The sequence below is a fragment of the Elephas maximus genome, chromosome 10 (genome assembly GCF_024166365.1).
Source record: "Elephas maximus indicus isolate mEleMax1 chromosome 10, mEleMax1 primary haplotype, whole genome shotgun sequence".
Classification (NCBI taxonomy): domain Eukaryota; kingdom Metazoa; phylum Chordata; class Mammalia; order Proboscidea; family Elephantidae; genus Elephas; species Elephas maximus.
In genome coordinates, this window is record NC_064828.1 from 21,645,481 (window position 1) to 21,671,696 (window position 26,216).

General features: G+C 36.9%; 1 protein-coding gene across 1 annotated transcript in view; it reads left to right on the top strand.

Annotated features, from left to right (window-relative positions):
• AQR (aquarius intron-binding spliceosomal factor) overlaps positions 1–26,216 on the top strand; it is a 120,996-nt gene that overhangs the window by 62,394 nt on the left and 32,386 nt on the right. The window contains exons 19-27 of the mRNA XM_049898977.1: positions 3,866–4,035; positions 8,122–8,363; positions 10,181–10,327; positions 11,071–11,140; positions 15,411–15,521; positions 18,185–18,294; positions 21,236–21,371; positions 23,457–23,666; positions 25,814–25,951. Of these exons, the coding sequence (XP_049754934.1) occupies positions 3,866–4,035; positions 8,122–8,363; positions 10,181–10,327; positions 11,071–11,140; positions 15,411–15,521; positions 18,185–18,294; positions 21,236–21,371; positions 23,457–23,666; positions 25,814–25,951 (1,334 nt within the window). The remainder of the gene's footprint in view (positions 1–3,865; positions 4,036–8,121; positions 8,364–10,180; positions 10,328–11,070; positions 11,141–15,410; positions 15,522–18,184; positions 18,295–21,235; positions 21,372–23,456; positions 23,667–25,813; positions 25,952–26,216) is intronic.

A 26,216-nucleotide genomic window follows, 5' to 3' on the forward strand; every position in this document is an offset into this window, starting at 1 on the left:
TTTTCTGGAGGATTCCTTAGGGTTTTCTGTGTATAAGATCATGTCATCTGCAAATAGTGATAACTTTACTTCCTCCTTGCCAATCCGGATACCCTTTATTTCTTTGTCTAGCCTAATTGCCCTGGCCAGGACTTCAAGTACGATGTTGAGTAAGAGCGGTGATAAAGGGCATCCTTGTCTGGTTCCCGTTCTCAAGGGAAATGCTTTCAGGTTCTCTCCATTTAGAGTGATATTGGCTGTTGGCTTTGCATAGATGCCCTTTATTATGTTGAGGAATTTTCCTTCAATTCCTATTTTGGTAAGAGTTTTTGTCATAAATGGGTGTTGGACTTTGTCAAATGCCTTTTCTGCATCAATTGATAAAATCATGTGGTTTTTATCTTTTGTTTTATTTATGTGATTGATTACATTAATGGTTTTTCTGATACTAAACCAGCCTTGCATACCTGGTATAAATCCCACTTGATCATGGTGAATTATTTTTTTGATGTGTTGTTGGATTCTATTGGCTAGAATTTTGTTGAGGATTTTTGCATTTATGTTCATGAGGGATATAGGTCTAAAATTTTCTTTTTTTGTAATGTCTTTACCTGGTTTTGGTATCAGGGAGATGGTGGCTTCATAGAATGAGTTGGGTAGTATTCCATCATTTTCTATGCTTTGAAATACCTTCAGTAGTAGTGGTGTTAACTCTTCTCTGAAAGTTTGGTAGAACTCTGCAGTGAAGCCCTCCGGGCCAGGGCTTTTTTTTGTTGGAAGTTTTTTGATTACCGTTTCAATCTCTTTTTTTGTTATGGGTCTATTTAGTTGTTCTACTTCTGAATGTGTTAGTTTAGGTAGGTAGTGTTTTTCCAAGAATTCATCCATTTCTTCTAGGTTTTCAAATTTGTTAGAGTACAATTTTTCGTAGTAATCTGAAATGATTCTTTTAATTTCATTTGGTTCTGTTGTGATGTGGTCCTTCTCGTTTCTTATTCGGGTTATTTGTTTCCTTTCCTGTATTTCTTTAGTCAGTCTAGCCAATGGTTTATCAATTTTGTTAATTTTTTCGAAGAACCTGCTTTTGGCTTTGTTAATTCTTTCAATTGTTTTTCTGTTCTCTAGTTCATTTAGTTCAGCTCTAATTTTTATTATTTGTTTTCTTCTGGTGCCTGATGGGTTCTTTTGTTGCTCACTTTCTATTTGTTCAAGTTGTAGGGACAGTTCTCTGCTTTTGGCTCTTTCTTCTTTTTGTATGTGTGCATTTATCGATATAAATTGGCCTCTGAGCACTGCTTTTGCTGTGTCCCAGAGGTTTTGATAGGAAGTATTTTCATTCTCGTTGCATTCTATGAATTTCCTTATTCCCTCCTTGATGTCTTCTATAACCCAGTCTTTTTTCAGGAGGGTATTGTTCATTTTCCAAGTATTTGATTTCTTTTCCCTAGTTTTTCTGTTATTGATCTCTAGTTTTATTGCCTTGTGGTCTGAGAAGATGCTTTGTAATATTTCGATGTTTTGGACTCTGCAAAGGTTTGTTTTATGACCTAATATGTGGTCTATTCTAGAGAATGTTCCATGTGCGCTAGAAAAAAAAGTATACTTTGCAGCAATTGGGTGGAGAGTTCTGTATAAGTCAATGAGGTCAAGTTGGTTGATTGTTGTAAGTAGGTCTTCCGTGTCTCTGTTGAGCTTCTTACTGGATGCCCTGTCCTTCTCCGAAAGTGGTGTGTTGAAGTCTCCTGCTATAATTGTGGAGGTGTCTATCTCACTTTTCAATTCTGTTAAAATTTGATTTATGTATCTTGCAGCCCTGTCATTGGGTGCATAAATATTTAATATGTTATGTCTTCCTGATCAATTGTCCCTTTTATCATTATATAGTGTCCTTCTTTTTCCTTTGTGGTGGATTCAAGTCTAAAGTCTATTTTGTCAGAAATTAATATTGCTACTCTTGTTTTTTTTTGCTTATAGTTTGCCTGATATATTTTTTTCCATCCTTTGAGTTTTAGTTTGTTTGTGTCTCTGAGTCTAAGGTGTGTCTCTTGTAGGCAGCATATACATGGATCATGTTTCTTTATCCAGTCCGTGACTCTCTGTCTCTTTCTTGGTGCATTTAGTCCATTTACATTCAGTGTAATTATAGATAAATAAGTTTTTAGTGTTGTCATTTTGATGCCTTTTCATGTGTGTTGTTGGCAATTTCATTTTTCCACATACTTTTTTGTGCTGAGACGTTTTTCTTAGTAAATTGTGAGATCCTCATTTTCATAGTGTTTGACTTTATGTTAGTTGAGTCGTTATGTTTTTCTTGGCTTTTGTCTTGAGTTATGGAGTTGTTATACCTTTTTGTGGTTACCTTATTATTTACCCCTATTTTTCTAAGTAAAAACCTAACTTGTATCATTCTATATCGCCTTGTATCACTCTCCATCTGGCAGTTCAATGCCTCCTGTATTTAGTCCCTCTTTTTGATTATTGTGATCTTTTACCTATTGACTTCCATGATTCCCTGTTATGTGTATTATTATTATTTTTTTTTAGTTAATCTTAATTTGTTTGTTTTTGTGATTTCTCTATTTGAGTTGATATCAGGACATTCTGTTTTGTGACCTTGTATTGTGCTGGTATCTGATATTATTGGTTTTCTGACCAAACAGTATCCTTTAGTATTTCTTGTAGCTTTGGTTTGGTTTTTGCAAATTCTCTAAACTTGTGTTTATCTGTAAATATCTTAATTTCGCCTTCATATTTCAGAGAGAGTTTTGCTGGATATATGATCCTTGGCTGGCAGTTTTTCTCCTTCAGTGCTCTGTATATGTCATCCCATTCCCTTCTTGCCTGCATGGTTTCTGCCGAGTAGTCTGAACTTATTGATTCTCCCTTGAAGGAAACCTTTCTTTTCTCCCTGGCTGCTTTTAAAATTTTCTGTTTATCTTTGGTTTTGGTGAGTTTGATGATAATATGTCTTGGTGTTTTTCTTTTTGGATCAATCTTAAATGGGGTTCGATGAGCATCTTGGATAGATATCCCTTCATCTTTCATGATGTCAGGGAAGTTTTGTGTCAGGAGTTCTTCAACTATTTTCTCTGTGTTTTCTGTCCCCTCTCCCTGTTCTGGGACTCCAATCACCCGCAAGTTATCCTTCTTGATAGAGTCCCACATGATTCTCAGGGTTTCTTCATTTTTTTTAATTCTTTTATCTGATTTTTTTTCAGCTATGTTGGTGTTGATTCCCTGGTCCTCCAGATGTCCCAGTCTGCATTCTAATTGCTCGAGTCTGCTCCTCTGACTTCCTATTGCGTTGTCTAATTCTGTAATTTTATTGTTAATCTTTTGGATTTCTACATGCTGTCTCTCTATGGATTTTTCCACTATGTTCTTGAATAATCTTTTTGAGTTCTTCAACAGTTTTATCGGTGTGTTCCTTGGCTTTTTCTGCAGTTTGCCTTATTTCGTTTGTGATGTCTTGAAGCATTCTGTAAATTAGTTTTTTATATTCTGTATCTGATAATTCCAGGATTGTGTCTTCATTTGGGAAAGATTTTGATTCTTTTATTTGGGGGGTTGGAGAAGCTGTCATGGTCTGCTTCTTTATGTAGTTTGATATGGACTGCTGTCTCTGAGGCATCACTGGGAAACTAGTTTTTCCAGAAAATCCGCTGACTGGTACCTGGCTCCAGGCTCTGAAAACAATCGCTGCCTCCCCGTATTTGTTCGTTCTCCATCTCTAAATCTGTGTTTGTTGTTCAGGGTTCGTAGATTGTTATGTATGTGATCGATTCACTTGTTTTTCCGAGTTTTTGTTGCAAGAGGGATCTGCGGTAGCGTCCACCTAGTCCGCCCTCTTGGCCCCGCCTCTAACATACTTTTTCAAAATGTCCAGGACCTGAACCCAGACCTAATCTTAGAGGAGAGTCAAGGACATTTAGAGTGTTTTTGGATCCAAACCAGTATCAGCAAGATATGACCAATACTATACAAAATGGAGCAGAAGATGTATATGAAACATTCAATATAATAATGAGGAGAAAACCAAAGGAAAATAACTTCAAGGTAATTTTTGGTCTATATAACTAAAAGTGCTATGTTGTAATTTGAATAACTTTTCAGGCATAAGTACATGATACAGTTGGAGCTCTGGTGGCACAGTGGTTAAGAGCTTCGTTGCTAACCAAAAGGTCAGTAGTTCGAATCCACCAGCTGCTCTTTGAAAGCCCTGTGGGGCAGTTCTACTCCATCTTATAGGGTCACTATCAGAATCGACTCGATGGCAGCAGGTACGTTGATATGGTTAAGAAAAAGAAAAACACTTGTCGAGAAAATAAAATTACTGCTTTTATTTGATTCTGAATATTCCACTTAAATTCTTAACGTATAGATTAAATATAAAACCTTAAGGAAATTCATTTGCTACATCGGTTTTTCTTTTGAGGAGTTTAAAGACTTAAAATATAAATTAACCCAGGTATAATTTTATTATTCAAAGGTCTGCCTCCTTCCTTGCTTTTTAAATATTAGATGCCCATTTTACACCCCAGTGTTAAGTGAAGAAAACTGCTTGCTTACTTGCTTACTGGGGCTTCTTTTATGAGTCAAAAATGGGTGCACTTCCAAATAACTTAAGAATAAAGATGGGGAACTCAGGTTTCTGAATTACTCTATGATACGGTCTATTTATACTTTGCTCATTAGTGGGAAAAAGGAGATTTGGGAGCTAAAGAGTTTCAATTTTGCAATAACTTTGGGGGGAAGAAGGAATGGTAGGAAAGGAAAGTTTTTAAAAATAATTATTTGAAACTATAAACTGTTCAGCAGTTTTAGCATTTTGTAACATCTAACTTTTGCACAAGAGTGCCTTTCTTCCGCCCCAACACAGTGCTTATTACACATTATTACAGTTTATCGCTTTTTTTTACCCATTACTATGATAAACAAAAGAATACTTCATGTATGGAGGAACCTAGTTATAAACTAAGTAGTACAAATTGTGTCCTCTGATTAATCAGTCAAATTATGTGCAGTATGGTTTTACAGACCTCATTACAGGAGAAATGCCTATTTTGTGGTTGTTGTGGTAGTCTTTAGAATTAATATCACTTCTAGTGATTGTAAGTAGAATTCTAGCTAGAGCATAGGACTGTTCTCTGCCTGCCTTACCTTCCTTACTTAACAGTAACTAGATGATTCTCTAGGAAAAAAAATATGTTGTGGTATTTGTACGCTCTCAACTTATCCGCACCCTCTCCCCATGTTGGTTGCAATTACTCTTTGGCATTAGAAAACAGCTGCAGTTCTGCTTTCAGAGTTCCTTAGTCCTGGAATCTGCAGTCACCCAGATGAATACACAGTAGTAAAGACAAAACAAAGAAGAAGAATAAAAAGGAAATGAAAGAACATTCACATGGAAAAAAAGTTTTAATACATACTAAATTAACGAAGTGAGTTTATTACAATCTCTGACTGGATTCGCTTTTTTTCTCAGCCCTTGGGCTCCAAACCATCTGTCCTGGTGTTGGGGTTTACTTCCTAGGTGCAAAGAGTTGTCATGTTCCCTTCATTACAGAAAAATTGGGGCTAAGGTATTGTTTTGGGCAAAGTTGGAGAGAACAAGGAACTGCTCCTACCTTCAAGGAGTTTATAATTTAATGGAGGAAACACATTTACACGAATAGGTATACACATGACGTAGCACATCAAGGCAAAAGCTATAATATTCATGGGTACTGGAATTCTAAAGAGCCTTGGTGGCACAGTGGTTAAAAACTCAGCTGCTAACAGAAGGGTCACAGGTTCAAACCTACCAGCTGCTCTATGGGAGAAAGATGTGGCAGTCCCCTTCCATGAAGATTACAGCCTTGGAAACCCTATGAGGCAGTTCTGCTCTGTCCTAGAGGGTCAGTATAAGTCAGTCTACTGGACTGCATGGGTTTGGGTATTGGAATTCTACCTTAAGAATAATTATCTAATGAGTTCCAAATAAGTACTCTGGGGCTTTCTGCTATGAGTAAAATGCCTAAGTGTTAACACCTGAGGCTTGAAATTTATTTTGTTCTTTAAAGATTCTTTTGAATGACTTGAAGATAAGTGATTATTTGTTCAGCGTACAGATCGAATAAGTATGGTGAAAGGATACAACCCTGCCATATGCCTTTTCCAATTTTGAACCAGGCAGTATAAATATGACTGCCTTTTGGTCTTAGTACATACTTAATAAATACTGAGTGAATGAAGGGTGCAGAAATTCAAGAGTTCAATTTTTACAGTACCTAGAAGGGTCTCACATTTGGTCAGTTTTGAGAAGGGTCTCACATTTGGTCAGTTTTCAGTAAATATTACTGAATCTCAGTCACGTCATTAAAAACGTTCCTTTCTTGTATTCATCGGCCGTTTTATTGAGTGCATACTGCATGTCTGGTATTGTGCTAAGTTATATGGAACTTAGATGAATAAAACACAGTTTATACCTCTGGGGAGCTTAGACTACTACTAAGGGAAATTAAAAATATAAACAAAGAACTACCATGGAATATTGGGAGATACCAAATGCCATCAGAATGATGCAGATATAAGTCTCACTGAGATTTGAAGGAGGCAGTCAGGTTCTGATCCAGGAAAGGGGGACTGATCCACTTCCTTTTTGGGAAAGGAAGAATGCTCATTTTGGTATTATTGGTGTTCCATTATATACCTAGACAGGTCCCTCATTTATTTCCATTTCCCTTTTCTAGTTGCCTATCCTAATCCGGATCCTTTACTCCTGCTTAGACAGCTGTAGTAGCCTTCTTTGTCTCTGTCGTTATTCTCCTCATATTGTTTTTCATACATTTCCTCCCGCTGTATAACACTGGTCATTTCTCTTTGCTTCTCAGAAAACTTCTGTGACTTTCCATTAATGATTGAATCAAAGCTCTTTTACAAATCTTTTATCTGAGCTAAATTAAAATGCTATTTTCCTCCGTGCAGTCTTTCCTAAAGCCAAAAAGTCTCCCCTACATCCATCTCTCTCTCCTGCCACAGACTGTGTTTCCATCGTATTTTATAATATGCTTTACTATTTGCCACATTCTACTGCTTTGTATTGTAGTTAAGGACATGTTTTATCTCCCTACTGGAATTGTAATGTCCTTAGAGGGTAGAGCCCTCGTCTTGTTCATCATTGTTATGTGAACATACTCATTTATCTGCCTGTCCATCCATTCACCCATCCATACTTAAGCTGTTTAAGTCCATGCGTTTAGGAAATTATAGTCTAGAGGGGATTAGACAAATGATAAACAACAACTAACCAGGTACATGAACAAGAGAATTTCAAGTAGTGATAGGTGCCAGAAAGTAAAACAAAGCAGTGTGATTAATGTGTACTGTTCTGTTCTTTTTAAAAGTTGGATTGTATAGCATTTATGATATAAAAATGGTATATCTGGTTATTTTATTATGTGAAATCAGTAGCCTAGCCTCCTGATTTCCATATGTGGGATAGATCACTTTGTTGAAATGATGATTGGAAAGTCTAAGAATTTGCCTAGCCTTGGTAATTAATTTTGACAGTATTTGTAGTAATTACTTCTTACAGTTGAAATTTATTTGACATTTCCTTCATTGTTATAATTGTGTTCATTTTTTAATTATTTCTAACCATGCAGATTTTAATATTTCTAAATTGAGAACTATTTCACAGTTCAGACATGTGTTAATATGTTTGTGGTATATATGTTCTTAGCATTGATGGACAATAGAATATAAGGAGGGAAAAACTCCGGGGGTTTCTAAGAGGAAGGAAGCATTTTCTTAAAGGATTTGTTCTACGATGTTTTCTACTCTTAGGTCAGCCTAAATTGGATTTTCATCCTACCTAATCGGAATCAAGTGGTAAACTCATTTAAGACATTCTGTCTAAATGAACTCCTCATGGATAAACTGTTCTCGCTAAATTTGGTCTTTTGTTTAACTCATTGTATGGTATCAGCTGAAAATATAGCTGTTGATTCAGTCTAGCCACGCACCTGTCAGCAGAAAATAGCTTCTTGCCCCGTAACAATCAGGAATGCCGGATTAGTGCAGCCAGCTCTGCATGCCAGTCAAGTGCAAATATTTGAGATGTCTCATTGACACAATCCTCTTCTGTCCTTTTATTGACAGGCGGTGCTGGAGACTATTCGGAACCTGATGAACACTGATTGTGTGGTACCTGACTGGCTGCATGACATCATTTTAGGTTATGGGGATCCAAGCAGTGCACATTATTCCAAAATGCCCAATCAGATTGCCACCCTTGATTTCAATGATACATTTCTCTCTATTGAGCATTTAAAAGCCAGCTTTCCTGGTCACAATGTTAAAGTAACTGTGGATGACCCAGCTGTGCAGATACCCCCTTTCAGGTAAAGTTAGAACTGAATATGCTCTTTTCGAGCATTTTGTAGTCAGTCCCAGGCCATCAGGACTACTAGCTAAAGGAATTTTTGGGTATTGTATCTGGATTTTAACAACCTCTGCCTTCACCATATAATAACTGAGATACATTTATTTGAATCTGTTTTTCTAATACTTGCTACAGAAGCCCACAATAAAAGTAGCCTTACAATGGATCGGTAAATACTTGTTGCCTGAAAAGTAATGTGTAAATAATTTATAGCATTTCACTAAAGAAACACGTCATTGAGTCCTGTGAATTTCCTAACTAGTATGTATGACCATGTAATATTGAGCTTTTTTTTTTTTAAGAAAAAAAATCTTTTTTTTTTTTAACCTTGCCTGCTTTCACAAGTATTACATATTTATAACATTTAATGTTAAATGAGCTTGGTTTTAAAATTTGAGTAGAAATGGAACAAAGTACCCAAAGCAATTGATTGCTGTTCCCTGAATTCCTTCCTGTGTGGTACACCTACAGGTAGTAGCCTGGGGCTTGCTTCTTATTGGAAATTAAAACACACAGCTTTCAATTGGCAGTTAAATACAATAATTCTACATATTAAAAAATTGTATCCTTTACACCACCCAAGCCTAGTCTTCCACCATATTGCCCATTCTTCTAGTCACCCCATCTTGAAATTTCAGCATTGATTTTGAATCTTTTTATTCCTATAACTCCTGCCATGTCTTAGAGAGTCAGCCTTAAGGGTAACTTTTTCACAGGACGTCCCTGACTGCTACCTCTCAGTCCTTGTGATGACAGTGTCTTTCCTGCCTCTTACCTCCTCACCAAAAGCCGTTGCATGTCATGCTGCTGGAGCCATCCCAGTTCCTAGCTGTTGCTTACCAAAATAAGGGCTGACCTCTTGGTTCTTAAGATTTTTATATCGCCTGTCCTCTTAGAGTGTGAAGAAAAACTAGACAATCTCCTAAACTGTGCACATGGAGAATTTTGCAGTTTAATTTTAAAGAGGTCAAGAGTTCATTGACTTCCCTCAGGTATCTGTGGAGTCACCTCCTAAGGTATTCGTGACTCTAGGCTCTGAACCTCTGCCTTAAAGGCAAGTGTGTCATAACAAAGCTGTAGCATATCTCTTTATCCTTATTTTTTTCTACCGTCCCCTAAAAAGGAGCCTGGTGACGCAGCGGTTAAGTGCTTGTCTGCTAACCAAAAGGTCAGCAGTTCGAACCCACCAGCCAACTCCATGGTAGAAAGATGTGGCAATCTGCTTTCATAAAGATTTACAGCCTTGAAAACCCTACAGAGCTGTTCTACTCTGTCTTACAGGGTCACTATGAGTTGGAATTGGCTTAGCGGCATTGGGTTTGGTTTTGGTTTTTTGTTCCCTAAAAGCTAGGCTACTTGTACTGGAACCTCTGCTGTTGTCTTTCGTCCTGGAGTGTCTTCCCTTCCCATCTTTGTATGTCTAAATTTTTCTAGGCTTCTCTTACAAGCCACCTCTCCCATGAAAGCCTTTTGTGATTAAATGAGGGACATTGTCTAAAGCACTTCACAATGCATGTGACATAAGTATTTAAATTTTTCTTCTTTGGTTCTCCCTTAGAAGACTTTTTCTAACCTGAACACCTTTAACCCTCTATTCCTAACTAACTTTAATGCTTGTAAATATGGTTTTTTCGGAATTTATGTACCGATAATGAGTTTTTTGGCCAGCAGTGTTTCTTACTCACCTGGTTTTCCTCCATACAATGTCATGCACAAGATAGGTGCTCAGCAAATTGTTGTAAATGGCAAAAATGAACAAGAATTTTGGTCTTTTAGGATAACTTTCCCGGTAAGAAGTGGAAAAGGGAAAAAAAGGAAAGATGCAGATGGGGAAGATGAAGACACTGAAGAGGCAAAAACCTTAATTGTTGAACCTCACGTTATTCCTAACAGGGGGCCTTATCCTTACAACCAGCCCAAACGGTAATAGTACTACCTATGCTAACTGTACTAACAAATAAGAGTTTGCTATTTAAAATGGATTAGTAGTGTTTTTAAATTTTCAAGTTCTTTGAAAACTCCAGGAAGCTTCTGTTTCTGCACCCTTTTTCTTTCTATCTTGTTAGTTAGCTGAATATATCTGTAGTCATGATATTTCAAAAAGAAACATCTTCAGGTACTATAAGAAATAAGGAGTCCTGGTGGCACAGTTGTTAAGAGCTCAGCTGCTAACCAAAAGGTTGGCATTTTAGATCTACTAGCTGCTTCTAGGAAACCCTGTGGGGCAATGCTGCTCTGTCCTGTGGGGTCGCTATAATTCAGAATTGACTCAACAATGGGGCTGTGAGAAAATAAATATTAGAGGACTTCTTTAATTTGAGAAGACCCACATCAGGACCCTGTGTAACATATGGCAGCAGCACCCACACTTGTGTGCCGTGACTAATAAAGTGACATTTTACCTGACAATAGATTGGGAACTAGAGCTTTGACACTCCAGACAAGGTCTCAGATGGGCCAGGTGTGTTGAGAAATAACTAGTCTTTCTTTCCACAAAATTTATTCAGTTTTAGTTGATTCATGGAGGGGAAAGGAAGAAGGAGGTCATTTAGAAGAGATTGAGAGAACCAGAGCAGATGTTAAGACCTCTGATCATTGTTATCTAAATAGTTACTAAATGTCCTCTGTATTTTTCACCAGCATTTCATCTACTTTTTTATTTGCAGTAATACAATTCAGTTCACTCATACACAGATAGAGGCTATCCGTGCTGGAATGCAGCCTGGGCTGACTATGGTAAGAGAAGTATTGTTGTACATGCTCTTAAATTGATTAAGACTGGAAGTAAGCACCAAATATTGAGTGTGTTCTATCTGAAGCACAAAAACTCAGTTGAATTCAAGTGTTTTTAAATAATTAAGATATACATATGGAAATTTTGCTGCTTATTTCAGTGTTCATAAATAAAGTTTTATTGGAACAAAGCCATGCCCATTTGTTTGTATATTGTCTATGGCTGCAGAGTTAAATACTTGCAACAGAGATTGTGTGGCCCACAAAGCCTAACATAGTTACTATCTGGCCCTTTAGAGAAAAAGCCTGTTGACCCCTAATGTAGAAGTGTTTTGTTTAATTTCCATGTATTTGGCAATGAGGTTTTCCTCATTCTCTTCCAGTTACTGATTTCTAAGGCCATTATGGTCAGAGGACATACTTTGTATGATTTCAGTTTCCGTTTTGTTTTTTTAATTAAATGGTATGATTGGTTTTAAGGCCCAGGATATGATCTCTTTTGGTGAATGTTTCATGTGCACTTAAAATGAGTATATATTCTGCTGTTGTTTGGTGGAATGTTCTTTAACTGTCAGTTAGATCCATTTGTTTGATAGTGTTGATCAGTTCTTCTGTATGTTTGCTGATTTTGCACCTGCTATTTCTATTAAGTACTGAGAGGGGGTATTTACATCTCCAGCTAAAATTATGATTTGTCCATTTCTGCTTTCAGTTCTGTCAGTTTTTGCTTCATATATCTCAAAGCTTTGTGGATAGGTGCATTCACACTGAGGATTGTTGTGTGTTCTTGGTGAATTGACCCTTTTATCATTATGTATTGAAGTTTGCTCTGTCTGATGTTAATATAGCCAGTCCAGCTTTCTTTTGATTAGTGTTTGGATGGTGTGCCTCTCGTCGCTTATCAACATGGTTAGGTACCAAAGACCAGATCATTATGCAAGATCACTGTTAGGCAAAAATGGAGGATGACCACATCAGGTCACAAAATGGAGGATGACTACATCATTATAAAAAATAGAACTGCCAAATTACATCATTATGTAACTGCAAAACCACTGAAAATCACAGCCCAGTAAAGTTGACACATAACCTTAACCATCAAAGCTAGCGTTACTCTTGTCACGCACCTTGGTGTTTATTACTGCCAAACATACATCGTTAATGCACAAAATAGTCAGATAGTAAATTTTTTACTATTGTCATAAATGCACAATGTTAGATAATGAGGTAGTCGATAAGGGAGGAGAAGGTGTACTTCTGACCTACTTATTATATTTGATGTGCGTTTTAATTGGTATATTTAGAACATTTTACATTTAATGCAATTTTTTATATATTTAGATTTAAACCTACCATTTTATTGTTTTTGTTTGTCTTTTTCTATTTCTCCTTTTATGCCTTATTTTGGGTTATTTGAATGGTTTTTATTGTTCTATTTTATCTATTGTGGGTTTTTTGGTTTTTTTTAACTTATCTCTTATATAGTTTTTTATAAGTGGTTGCTCTGGGGAATTACAATATACATAAGTTTTCACGGTCTACTTAGAATCAGTATTTTCACACTTTAATTGAATGGAGGATCCTTACTCTCATATAGGTCCAATTACGTTTCCCTTTTATGCTGTGGTTGTCTACGTATTACCTCTACATACATTGAAAACACCATCAGGCAGTGTTAGAATTTTTGCTTTCAACCATCAGACATATTTTAAAGAACTCAAAAGGAGAAGAATAGTCTATTATTATAGTTACCATTTCTCCTGCTCTTCTTTCGTTCCTGATATCCAGGTTTCCTCTGGTATCATTTTTCTTTCTGTCTGAAGAACTTCTTTTACCATTTCCTTTAGAACAGGTTTGCTAACAATGAATTATCCTAGTTTTCCTTCATCTAAAAATGTCTCTAATTCACCATCATTCCTAAAAGATATTTTCAGTGGATGTAGATTTCTGGGTTAACAGTTCTTCCCCTTCAGTATAAATGAATAATTTATAAGAATCAGCACAAAGCTGGTTCTTATGAGGTAGAGGTTAAAAGATGACCCAAAGTCTAATATCTACAAACAGCTATACCACGCCATCATCTCCAACACCAGCTGCTCCTCCTCCCCTGAGTACGCTCCCTCCTGTTTGGGGGTTCCATAATTCACTGCAGTGTCTCACAGAACTCATGAACCATATCAAGGAAATGGCTCACATGGTTGTGGAGTCTGGCAAGTACCAAATCTGGGGATCAGGTGTAGGTTTCTCCCAACCCATGTGGCTGCTGGGGCTGACGAACCCAAACTGGCAGGTCAGACCACAGGCTGCTAGTTCACAAGGCTGTGGAAGCTGGAGAATCAGGTCAGGTGATAGGCCGCTGGCCAGGGGGCTACAGAGGCTGGCGAATCTCAGAATCAGCAGATCAGATGGCAGACCGCTGGCTCAAGTCCCAAGAACCAGAGGTTAGATGATCACGAACTGGACGCAGGATGGAGATGCAGAGAGAGAGAGAGCACCCGTCAGGACACCCGTGTATATACCTTGGATACAAGCCACACCCCAGGGAAGGGCGTAAATTGAGTAAGGGTGGGAACTTGAATCACGCCCTCCTTCAAAGTGTATAACCCATACCAATCCTGCCTCATTAACACATAGAGGTTAGGATTTTCAACACATAAAATGGAGGACAACCATAAAATACTGGGAATCATGGCCTAGCCATGTTGACACATAACCCCAACCATCACAGATTCCATATACCTTATTTGCGTAGTCCCACTCAGTCATTTTGTGTGAGTCACAAAGACCATTGCTAGAAGGGCCATATTAAGTAATTGTACCGCACAGTACTTAAAAAAATATTTTTCCACTTCCTTCTGGTTTCCATTCTTTCTGTTGAGAAATCCAGTCATTTATAAAATCCTTCACTGTTTGTATTCAATCTATATGCTGAGCAAATAATCTGAGAAGCTATATGAAGAAGAACGGGGCATCAGGATTGGAGGAAGACTCATTGACAACATGTGTTATGCAGATGACACAGCCTTGCTTCCTGAAAGTGAAGAGGACCTTAAGCACTTGCTGATGAAGACCAAAGACCATGGCCTTCAGTATGGATTACACCCCAACATAATACAAAAATCCTCACAACTGGGCCAATAAACAACGTCATAATAAACGGAGAAAAGATTGAAGTTGTCAAGGATTTCATTTTACTTGGATCCACAATCAACAGCCATGGAAGCAGCAGTCAAGAAATCAAAAGACGCATTACATTGGGCAGATCTGCTGCAAAGGACCTCTTTAAAGTGTTGAAGAGCAAAGATGTCGCCTTGAAAACTAAGAGGCACCTGACCCAAGCCATGGTATTTTTAGTTGCATCATATGCATTTGAAGGCTGGACAATGAATGACGAAGACTGAAGAAGAATTCACGCCTTTGAATTGTGTTGGCGAAGAATATTGAATATACCATGGACTGCCAAAAGAACAAACAAATCTGTCTCGGAAGAAGTACAACCAGAATGCTCCTTAGAAGCAAGGATGCCCAGACTGCACCTTACATACTTTGGACATGTTGTCAGGAGGGATCAGAGAAGGACATCATGCTTGGTAAAGTACAGGATCAGCGGAAAAGAGGAAGACCCTCAGTGAGATGGATTGACACAGTGGCTGCAACAATGGGCTCAGGATGTAAGGATGGCGCAGGACCGGGCAGTGTTTTATTCTGTTGTGCATAGGGTCACTATGAGTTGGAACCAACTCGATGGCATCTAACAACAACAACAACAATATGTAATTTGTCATTTTTCTGTAGTTGCTGTCAAGATTTTTTTGTCTTTAGTTTTCAGTCATTTAATTATGATGCGTCTGGGTTTGGATTTCCTTGAAGTTATCCTGTTTGGGGTTCACTGAGCTTCTTGAATTTGTAGGTTTATATTTTTTTGCCAGTTTTAGGAAGTTGTCTGCCATTACTTCATGGGTTATTTTTTTCTACACTGTACTCATTTTCCTGTCTTTCTAGTACTCCAGTGGCATGGATGTTAGACCTTTTGGTATTGTACCATAGATTCATGATGCTATGTTTATTTTCTATCAGCTTTTTTCTCTCTGCTCTTCAAGCTGAGTAATTTCTATTGATTTATCCTCAAGTTTACTGATTGTCTATTCTGTCTATTCTGTTATTGAGCCCATCTAGTTACTTTTTAAATTTTGCTTAACTTTCAGTTTTAAAATTTGCATTTTCAAAAAATGTGATAATTTAGTAGTCTGCTATGTGTTTGTCTCCTTTTTAGGTTGTGGGCCCACCTGGTACAGGGAAAACTGATGTGGCAGTCCAAATCATATCCAACATTTACCACAATTTCCCAGAGCAGAGGACTTTAATTGTCACTCACTCCAATCAGGTAAATGACTGCATCTTTGTGGGGGAGGGGGTCGAAGAGAGGTGGGAGGGAAGGGGGCTACATGAAAGCACAGTGGAGAAGATTTGGCCAGGTGTGATAACTTCCTCATAGGCACCACAGAATACCAGGAAAGGCCCATTAATGTAGTATTTGCTATTGAGTTATTCATGGGTTATCACTGGTCATGAGTAGATTATATTGAGGGATTTATAAAAACCACCCCTTATTTCTCCTGGAGATGGACAAAATATGGAAAAACTAAGAAGAATATTTGAGTATGTGGCCAAATATTTGGATTAAATTAAATTGCCATTTTTTTTTTCCTTCTCCAGTGCTAAGCTAGAGCTTTTATTTTGAGATTGGAAGCATTAACCCTTAGTAATAGTAATTTTATTTATTTAGTGTAATGAGTATTACTAAAAGTCTAATACTAGGTCGAATTGAAAACTCTTGTGAAGTATACATATGAGTATATATATTACACAGAGGGATTATTTTAAGTTACAAGTCTATTATGTAAGCCATATATAAACAGACCTAAAGCAATGAAAACAAATCCTTTTTGTATGTACCGACTAATAAAACAATCTTTACATCTCTCTGTGTGCTGTGGCAGTCACTCTAAAGCTATCACTAGTTGTAGAAATGAGGAAGGAAGAGCAAGTAAAGTTTATTAACCCTGGTGTAAAATATGACTGGCAGCCCTCAAAACATCCTGGAATATTATAAAACTTAAACGGAGAGGCTAAACCTCTGAGGGGACTTATTTTCTGAGAATAAGTATTAACAATGGTGACTTCAGCTGACCAGCTGTTTAGAAGGATTAGTCTACGAACAAGTGGTGAGTTTTTAGAATGCTAAATGTCAGCTTTTAATCTACAGGTTCATCAACTTTTAATCTACAGTTTTTTTAGTGATACTCTCTAATTCATTCAGCGGTCATGTTTCTTATATTTTTAAGTTTATAAGTAATTGTGACATGCTATACAATATACTGGAAACCCTGGTGGCGTAGTGGTTAAGTGCTGTGGCTGCTAACCAAAAGGTTGGCAGTTCAAATCCGCCAGGCACACCTTGGAAACTCTTTGGGGCAGTTTGCTCTGTCCCCTAGGGTCACTATGAGTCAGAATCGACTCAACAGCAATGGGTTTTATACAATATACTAAAATCATGCGGGGGGGGGTGTGGGGGGCTGGGATTTGGGGGCTTTATCTTAATAAATGAAAAAAAAATTATGGAAAAAAGTTTTTTCTTTTGTTTAATAAAATTTCATATGTAATAATTGCACTTAATTTCAGATTCTTAGAATGGGCAAAGAATAAATCATGCATTGATTATTGTTTTGACATAATATTTCTGACTGATTTTGTCATGGCTTGATATGGCTTCCTGTAGTATGCTTTATTTAATTATTGATTTGAATTGCACAATCATAGAGAAGGTTATTTTGCAAAATTAGTAAAAAAACTTCATTGTTAAGGTTCTTCTTGATTCTTTGATATTCAAATCCATCTCCTTGATGTCCACCAAATTGTTAATTTTTCCCTTCAGTAAACTGTTCTATTTGCCAGATCTATATTTGCATATAATCCAAGCGGTTCTTTAACATCAATCTAGTTGACAACGCAATCTTTTTTTTTCTGAGATTGCAATGTGCAAATCTATGTGGTTCTGGAGTTTGGATAGTGAAATTTTGCTATGTGGTCAGAATCTACTGGGTTCCTTAGTTTTGGATGGTGAGTATCGAGAGTTCAGGTAGTAGGGAATTTTTCTGAATATTTTTGTTAATGTACTCAGTTTCTGAGTTCTTACCACCAGAATTTTGAAAACAAAGGATATCTATATATAATGTGTTGTTTATGAGATGATGTTGATGGGCAGAGGTGGACACAGGTGGTAAATGAGGAGCAGTGTTGGCGTGGAGTCTGTTTTCAGTGATACCTTTATTGGTGGGTCTTTCCCTACTGTGAAACTTCTGTCTTTCTGCCCAACCTAGTAACTTCAGGGGTCTGGATTTGAGAATCTGAGGGGATCCTTAAAGTGAACATTTTATAAGCAGAAAGAGGTGACACTTAAATGGCTGTATTCATAGTTTGCCATAAATAAGTACTCTGCCCATCATTGTATAGAAAACTTTAGAATTTCAGCCTAAGATTTGAATGATCCACTTTACCTTTCTGCTCTGCGATTCTCTTGAGATGGCCTCCCTGTACGCTCACTGCCTGAGAGTTCTTCTCCAGCTGCAAAAACCTTTGTCATTTCCTTCAACCCAGGGAAATGCCGTTGAGTGAAACAGAACTCCGTGTGACTATTCATTATTTTAGGAGTTGATTTATAACTACTTAGAAATAGCAGCTGAACCAAAGCCTTTCACTTTTCACAAATAAGAAGCAGAGGTTTGATGAGTGGGTGATTTTTATGGTTTCTAGTTAATCATTTGGCCACGTATACATAAGTAGCAATTTCAGAAGTCAATAAAAGTGCTGTTTTGTGTAAATTGTAAATGGCCTGACGTAAGACCTGTTGTCTTCTCTGTTTCAGTTTTGATTCGTATGTGACTACACGATGCTCATTTTTTCCCATCCTTCTAAATGTTTTTTGTTTTTGAAGAAACTTGCTGATTTCTTAAAACTCACCATCGTTCTATGTATTTTGTTCTCCAGGCCCTGAACCAGTTGTTTGAGAAAATCATGGCTTTAGACATTGATGAACGCCACCTTCTGCGTCTTGGTCATGGAGAAGAAGAACTGGAGACCGAGAAAGATTTCAGCAGGTGAGCAAATGGGGGGTGAGTTTTGGAAGAATTTTTAACCTCCTCCTCTTTTTTTTTTTTTTTAATTAAATATCAGGAGAAGAAAGCAATGAATAATCTAACTTAATTCTCAAAGGATCTAGCATAACCTACTTAGATGATAGAGATAGATTGACTTAAAACATTGGTCACGATCTCCCTCAGCTTCCAGTCTGTATGTTTATGCGTTTGTTTCCTCATGTATGTAGCTACTTCAATGAAGAGAGCTATCTTGTTGGCCTTTTAAAAACCGTAGATAGCCATTTGCTTTCTATTTATTGAGGTAATTTTTAATGTTACCAATTCATGACCCTCAAACCTGTGTAACTTTAGACAATTCCTTTTTCACATTTCACCTAGACATTTAATCCTGCTAACGTTTTAGCTACCCACCAAGAGGTTGATTTATTTAATGAAATGCAAATTGAAGATAATGATAGTATAAGCTTTGGAGTTGTATTGTTTGAGGTACTCTTTGCCAGTTTACAAAAAAAACCAAACCCACTGCCATCGAGTTGATTCTGACTCATAGCAGCCCTGTAGGACAGAGTAGAACTTTCCCATGGAGTTTCCAAGGAGAGCCTGGTGGGTTCGAACTGCTGATTTTTTGGTTAGCAGCTATAGCACTTAACTACTACGCCACCAGGGTTTCCACTGCCAGTTTCGCTGAGCTTTATGTTTATATTACAAACTAGCTAAAATTTTATAACTTACATTTCTTCTGTTGTTTGTATTTAAATTTTTTTCCTTTAAAGTTATTTTATAATAACTTACTTCATTTATATTGGAATCTATTTTTAAAGCACCATCTCAGACTGTAGGAAAACTAACAGCTGTATATATTTAATACAGTCTTTGGCCATTGAACATGACCTTTGACTAAATTGATCATAGACATCAAAAGAGCTAAAAGAGTACTAAATTATTATGTTCCCCAGAGCTCACTAAACATTTGTTAGCTTGTAAAAGGGCGATTTTGTTGCAGAGGGAAAATAATACGTGGTAAGTTATTTGGAGCTCTGAATTCTTAATTTTGGATCAGTCAGAGATACTTCTCAGATTTTCCCATATATAAACTTCATAGCTCTTAACCACTGTGCCACCAGAGTTTCCATATAAACCTCATAGTAAAGCTAATTTACCAAAGTGGGTTAAACCCAAAAATCTAATAATGCATAATTTAGTGTCAATGAAATGCTTAATACTGTAATTATATTGTAGTAGAATTTATAGTTCTTGAAGAATATTGTGAAACCCTGGTGGCATAGTGATTAAGAGCTACGGCTGCTAACCAAAAGGTCGGCAGTTCGAATCCACTAGGTGCTCGTTGGAAACGCATGGGGCAGTTCTACTCTGTCCTATAGAGTCGCTATGAGTTGGAATCGCCTCGACAGCAATGGGCTTGGTTTTTGGTTTGGTAAAGAATATTGTAATAGGACGGAAGTAGAATTTTTAAAAGGACTTTAGATGCTACCAAGTTTCTGGGACAATAATTTTTGCCTTCAGATGGACAAGCCAAGCCTCGAGTTCTGTTAGTATGTGCGTGCTTGTTCATTCGGGCCTGTTCCTTCATGCTGTCTGTGTTTGTCATAATTAGAAAGAATAGCATTTATTGTTTTATCATAAAAGTAGTACAGTTTCCCCTAAAGAATATATTAAAACACAGTGAAGTAGTATCATCCGTAATTCCACTACCCCAAAACAAGTGTTTGTTAGTCTTTTTTTTTCAATAATCAGTTGTAATCATGCTATTATTTATAATTTGTATACCAAACCAAACCCACTGCTGTCAAATTGATTCCAACTCATAGCAACCATTTAGAACAGAGTAGAACCGCCCCATAGGGTTTCCAAGGAGCGCTTGGGGGATTCGAACTGCCGACCTTTTGGTTAGCAGCCATAGCTCTTAACCACTCTGCCACCAGGGTTTCTATAATTTTGTGTATTTCTTTCTAAATTAAACATCGTATCACAAGAATTTTAGCATTTTATTAGACTCTTTATAAGCATTCCTAATTTTTTTTTTTTTGCATTACAGAAGTGTTCATTGTAGAAAGAATTTTATAAATAAGCAAATAGAAAAATATTACTTGTTAATGTTTATGTCCTAATAAGTTGAAAAATTCTCAAAAACATAGACAGTGTCATACCTCTTTTCTACTTCGGATCATTCCTTTCTGCCTAAAGGATGCAGATTTGATTTCTTACTTTGTCAACTCTTTAAACATGTGAACAGCAGTGATTAAACTAGTTTAGTCTTTTTTTAGTAGTAAAGAGTTGTTATTGTGGAAAACGTATGTATAGGCTTTGGGTTCCAATTCTGACTCTTCTACTTTCTTTCTTAACTGCGTATCTCTGGGTAAGGTATTCTTCACGCTTACAGTTTTCTTATTTATGAGACTACTAGGGTCAGATGCCAGGCTATATGCTGGGATTCGTAGAGGACAAGATATGGTTAAATATGTTTTAAAAGTATTTTTTGAAGTGTTTAGAACTAACTTACTTGTATGATCATTTAAAAGAGTGCTTCTCAAAGTAGCAAATCTGTAATCTGTTCTTGGTCTGTCACGAGATACGGAGTTTGTACCAGGATGCAGTGTACTGTACTGCCTCCTTCTTTGTGAAAGTCTTGTTATGAATTAAAAAAAAAAAAAGCTAAACTTAATGGTGTAGTTGATTCTTGTTTCTCACAGACCAGTAACAAATTTGCAGATCAGCATTAGTCCATTGACTACACTTTAAGTAGCTTTGGTGTAAATTAACCCAAGACTACCACTTATAGTTAAATATCAAGTACATTTTCTACTGTAGTTTTTTATTTGGCTGTTCATAGTTTCTGTTCTTCTTGACGATTTTGCTGACAGTTTTCTTAAAAGTCTCTTCATTTCACAGTTTTGCGTTTTTGCTTACTTGAAATTCGTAGGTATGGACGAGTTAATTATGTCCTGGCTCGAAGAATAGAACTTTTAGAAGAAGTGAAACGATTGCAGAAGAGTCTAGGGGTTCCAGGAGATGCCTCATATACTTGTGAAACTGCTGGCTATTTCTTCTTATATCAGGTAAGAGATTAAGTGTTTTAAAATCATTATTAATTGTATGTGGTCCCCAGTTGGAAACTGGGATAGATTCTTGAGATACTTCTTGAAAGCCTTTTTTGTTGGGTAGATGAAAAGATATACTGTTTTTAAAGCTGTAATTATGAATGTTTGTATTTTCTGTTATTTTCAATTTTCTTTGCTAAATAACTTTGATGACTCATTCAGTAAAAGGCCAATGTTGCTACTTTGTATATTGTTTCTTTTCTTTTTTTGCTACTAGCAAACTTTCCAGTACTTTTTTTTTTTTTTTTTGCTGTGGAAATATAACTGAATATTCTAGTTACCCAGTGGTAACAAAGTACAGTTCTGTAACCTACTTTTACTATGTGTATTAATCAGCTAATGAAGAAAAAGATATTATCCTTAAAAACTTGTAGAAATAAATTATTCCTCAGAACTAATTGTACAGTGAAATTTAAAATGCCTTTTGACTTCAATTTAGAGGTGTGCTTTCACTTTTTCTAGAGTTAATTTTTGGGGTATGAAAACCTATTAGAAATTGAAGGCTAAACAAACTGAATGAAAATAAGCTTTAATACTTAGTCTACTAATAATTTTAAACTTTAAATAAATCAAGGAGTAATTAAATAATGATGATTTTTGGTATAACTTTATGTGTTCTCTTTGTATTAATGCATTTGTGTATTTTAAGTATAAATCATAACAGTGAAATTTTGAAATATATATGAAAGAATGTCCATAAGACATTTTAAGTTGATACCTAACCCCAGTTGAGTACCATTCAAAACGAACTGATTGGTGGTTTCTCACGAAAGAAGGAACATGCTTAAAAGAGTATTAGGTATAAAATGAAAATCACTAGTCTCTAGGTGAAAACTGCTTTTAAAAGTAGGATAAATGATCTATAAATTTTGGACACTTGTAATAAATTCCAGGAAAAATAAACTTGAGGCTTCACAGTGTAGATCAACAATTTCCAACATTCCATGTATGTAAGAATCACATTGGGAAAGTTGTTTAAAAGGAAAATTCCTAAGCCCTGTCGCCAGAGCTTTTCATTCTGTATGTCTGGGGTGGGATGCAAGAACCTACATTTTTATTTAGCTTATCAGGTATCTGCTTAATGAACACATTTCGAGAAACACTAAAGCTATAGCAGAAGATGATCTGGGAGAATTTTAAAAAATTGAGGTTAAGTATGAACTGGCTGTAGTGACATAGCTGACATTATCCAGCAGTTGCCATTGAGTCGATCCTAACCCATGGCAACCTCACGTGTATCGGTGTAGAACTGTACTCCAAAGGATTTTCAATGACTGATCTTTTGCCAGACGTTTCTTCCGAAGCACCCCTGGGAGAACTTGAACTTCCAGTCTTTCGGTTAGCAGTCAAGCACATCAGCCATTTGCACCTCTGAGGGCCTCTGGCTAACATTGTATGTGTGTGTGTGTTGTGTGCCGTCGAGTCGATTCTGACTCATAGAAATGCTAAAGGATAGAATAGAATGGCCTTATTGGGTTTCCAAGGATGTAATCTTTATGGAAGCAGACTGCCACATTTTTCTCCCGTGGAGGCGCTGGCGGGTTCAAACTGCTGACCTTTTGGTTTAATCAAAAGTTCTTTATAAATATACTAAAGAGAATTGCAAAAATTATTAAGATCTGGGAGAAGGATAGGAGAGAATCAAGGAGATTAAAAAGCTGCTATGGAGAGAAACTGAGATACTGGAAAAAATCAATTTCTTTGCCCAGAGAGCTTTTTTAAAAACAAGGTCAATAAGCAACTCTCTTGAGTAGACATGAAAAATCTGTAATGTTTGAGATAAAGTCCCATGAGATGACCCTGAGGTTCTTTTCAGTTTCTGTGCTTTTCACTAAAGAGCCTTTTTTCTATGATCATAAAGGTTACTCTTGTGGAAGAAGAATATCTATCAGTGACTCACCTGAGAGGTAGTCATTTTGGGTCAAAGACTGCATTTTTTCTCCTTCACCTAAAAGATCTTATTTTTACTAGATTCCTTGTTTATTTTGTCATTATAAACATAATAATTAGTTAGACTTTAACCTCAAGTCCTTTTCCCTACAGGTAATGTCTCGTTGGGAAGAATATATCAGCAAAGTGAAAAATAAAGGTAATACGTTGCCAGATGTCGCGGAAATCTCCACTTTCTTCCCTTTTCACGAATACTTTGCGAATGCCCCTCAGCCTATTTTTAAAGGCAGATCTTATGAAGAAGACATGGAAATTGCTGAAGGATGTTTTAGGCATATTAAGAAGATTTTTACTCAGCTCGAGGTAAGGAATCTCAAATCTTAAACCTTTTCTTTAAAGGTTTTAAGTTTAGTTTTGTGTGTGTGTGTGTGTGTGTTTTAATGAAGTAAATGTGGAATGTTCAGATCTCACTGAGTGAATTGTTACTTATATGTGAGGTTATTGAAAATATTTATAGTTTTAATTTAAGAGACAAAGTAAAAGTTAAGATAGGAATTAGATCTTTATTATTCTGACCTTTCTTATGTAAACATCTTAGTATTTAAGAAAAGACTGTTTCTATCAGGGGATTCAAGAATGTTTTTTTTTAAATGAGAATTTGAGGCAGCCATATGGCCATTCTGAATTCCTCATGCCCTCTGACCAGTAGGCAAACAATACTGTTACCTGATTAGCTGGGATGACTGATCCCGATTATTAAGGTGAAATAAGAGTTTCTCTTACACAGAAGGGACAGAGAAGAATATGTCTGGAATCCAGGGACTGACTCTCGGTCACACCCTGGTTTTCACATGCTTTGTGGCAAACATCTTTGGGAGACTATGGCAGTCCTGTAGGGATCACATTCAGGCTGAGGTTCCTCAGTAAGAAGATTTAGGATTGCTCCAGGTAAAAAGGACGGGACTTTGTCTCTTTTGTCCTTGTATCTCTTAGGTATATGATTGTATCCCTGCTTCCTAGAATCTAGCACATAACCAAACCAACCCGTTGCCATCAAGTCAATTCCGACTCATAGCGACCCTATAGCACAGGGTAGAACTGCCCCATAGAGTTTCCAAGGAGCACCTGTTGGATTTGAACTGCCTACCCTTAGATTAGCAGCCATAGCACTTAACCACTACGCCACCAGGGTTTCCAAGCACATAACAGTGTTCAGTAAATATCTAATGCGTGTGTGGCATGTATGGGTGGGTGGATGGATGAATGAATGGATGGTAGGTACAAATGATAGATTTAGATACATAGTATGTTAACAATAAAAATTTCAAGCCTGCAAAACAGGAGTATGTTGTGTTTGTGATTACATAAACACAAAGCAAAAGGATAAAAGCATACTCAATTCATAATAACAGTTGCCTTGGAAGGGGATGGGGAGAAGGATATATAGGTTGCCTCACTTGTATCTATAGTTTTATTATTAAAAAAAAACTAAGAAATGTTAAAAAGGATTGAAGTAAATATGATGTAATGTTCAGATTTGAGAAAACTTGATATTGGGAAGTCTGCACGGGCCTGTCTGCTTCTCATATCCATCTCGTGTCCATTCCCTGCTCTCTTCTGTGGTGTAGCCTCTCCCGTGGTTGCAGGTGGCTGATCCTTACAGGTTTAATTTCCAGCCTCCCATGTCAGCCATTCTGGATGGCTTAGCCAATTAGAGATGTGGTGGGTAATGAAGACATAGAAAAACCAGGGTATTTTTCCCCCCTGCCTTGTGTTTTTTTCTCCTCTGTGGCACCAGCTTGTGCAGGGCTGAGCCGCTGTTCTGTGACCCTATCCCCTAGGCTCTGATAACACCATTTCCTCCCAGTGTCGTGGCTAATCTCTGGGTTACTTGACCATTCCTGGTTGGCTTTTCAGCTGTGCCATCACCTCTGTAACTACTTCCCTGCATTAATTTCCCTTTATTATGAATGTATTTGTTGTCAATGAATTGGAACATACTAGAAATAGTTTCTGTTTTCCTAGAGAGATCCCGAGTGGTACAGGTACAGGGGTGATTGATATTTTATTGAGTATTCTTGTTTAGGTTGTAAATATTTTACCTTACACAAAAACCAGTCTAAATTAAAGCTTCAATATCAGCTATTGTTTGAACTCAATTAGTACCTAACTAATAATAAACCAGTGTTATGATTCATTAGACTTAGTACAAAGAGAAGTAGTAAGAATTAGTGGATGATAATGGAGCCCTGGTGGTGCAGTGGTTAAGAGCTTGCCTGCTAACTGAAAGGTCAGCCATTCAAATCCACCAGCTGCTGCTTGGAGACCCAGTGGGTCAGTTCTGCACTGTCCTGTAGGGTTGCTGAGAGTCGGAATCAACTCAACAGCAATGGTTTTTTTGTTGTTTTTTTTTTTGTATTGTTAATGTTAATTTCTCAGGAGTTAAGTTATATGAATATATGAATAAACTATGTTTATTTTCCTAACATAGTTTCTCCCTCCCGCAACAGGAATTCAGAGCCTCTGAACTGCTTCGAAGTGGACTGGACAGATCTAAATACCTTCTGGTGAAAGAAGCCAAAATCATTGCCATGACCTGTACTCATGCTGCCTTAAAACGACATGACTTGGTCAAGTTAGGTTTCAAGGTGAAGTCTATTTTAGTTCCTTAATTTATCATCTATTCAGCTGTTAGGTTTTTGTTTCTTTTATTTTAATTACCAAGGCCATCCATTGGGATTTGACTCACACCTTATTGAAGTTTGCATTTATAATTTTTTTAAAATGTCTCTTTTAAAGGCAGATTGTGATATCACATGTTTATATGTTTAGAAAACTCTAAATCTAATTTACTTAATCTGTTTATCGGTAGTATTCATTAAATAGCATTGTAACCATATGGTTGTCTAGCCA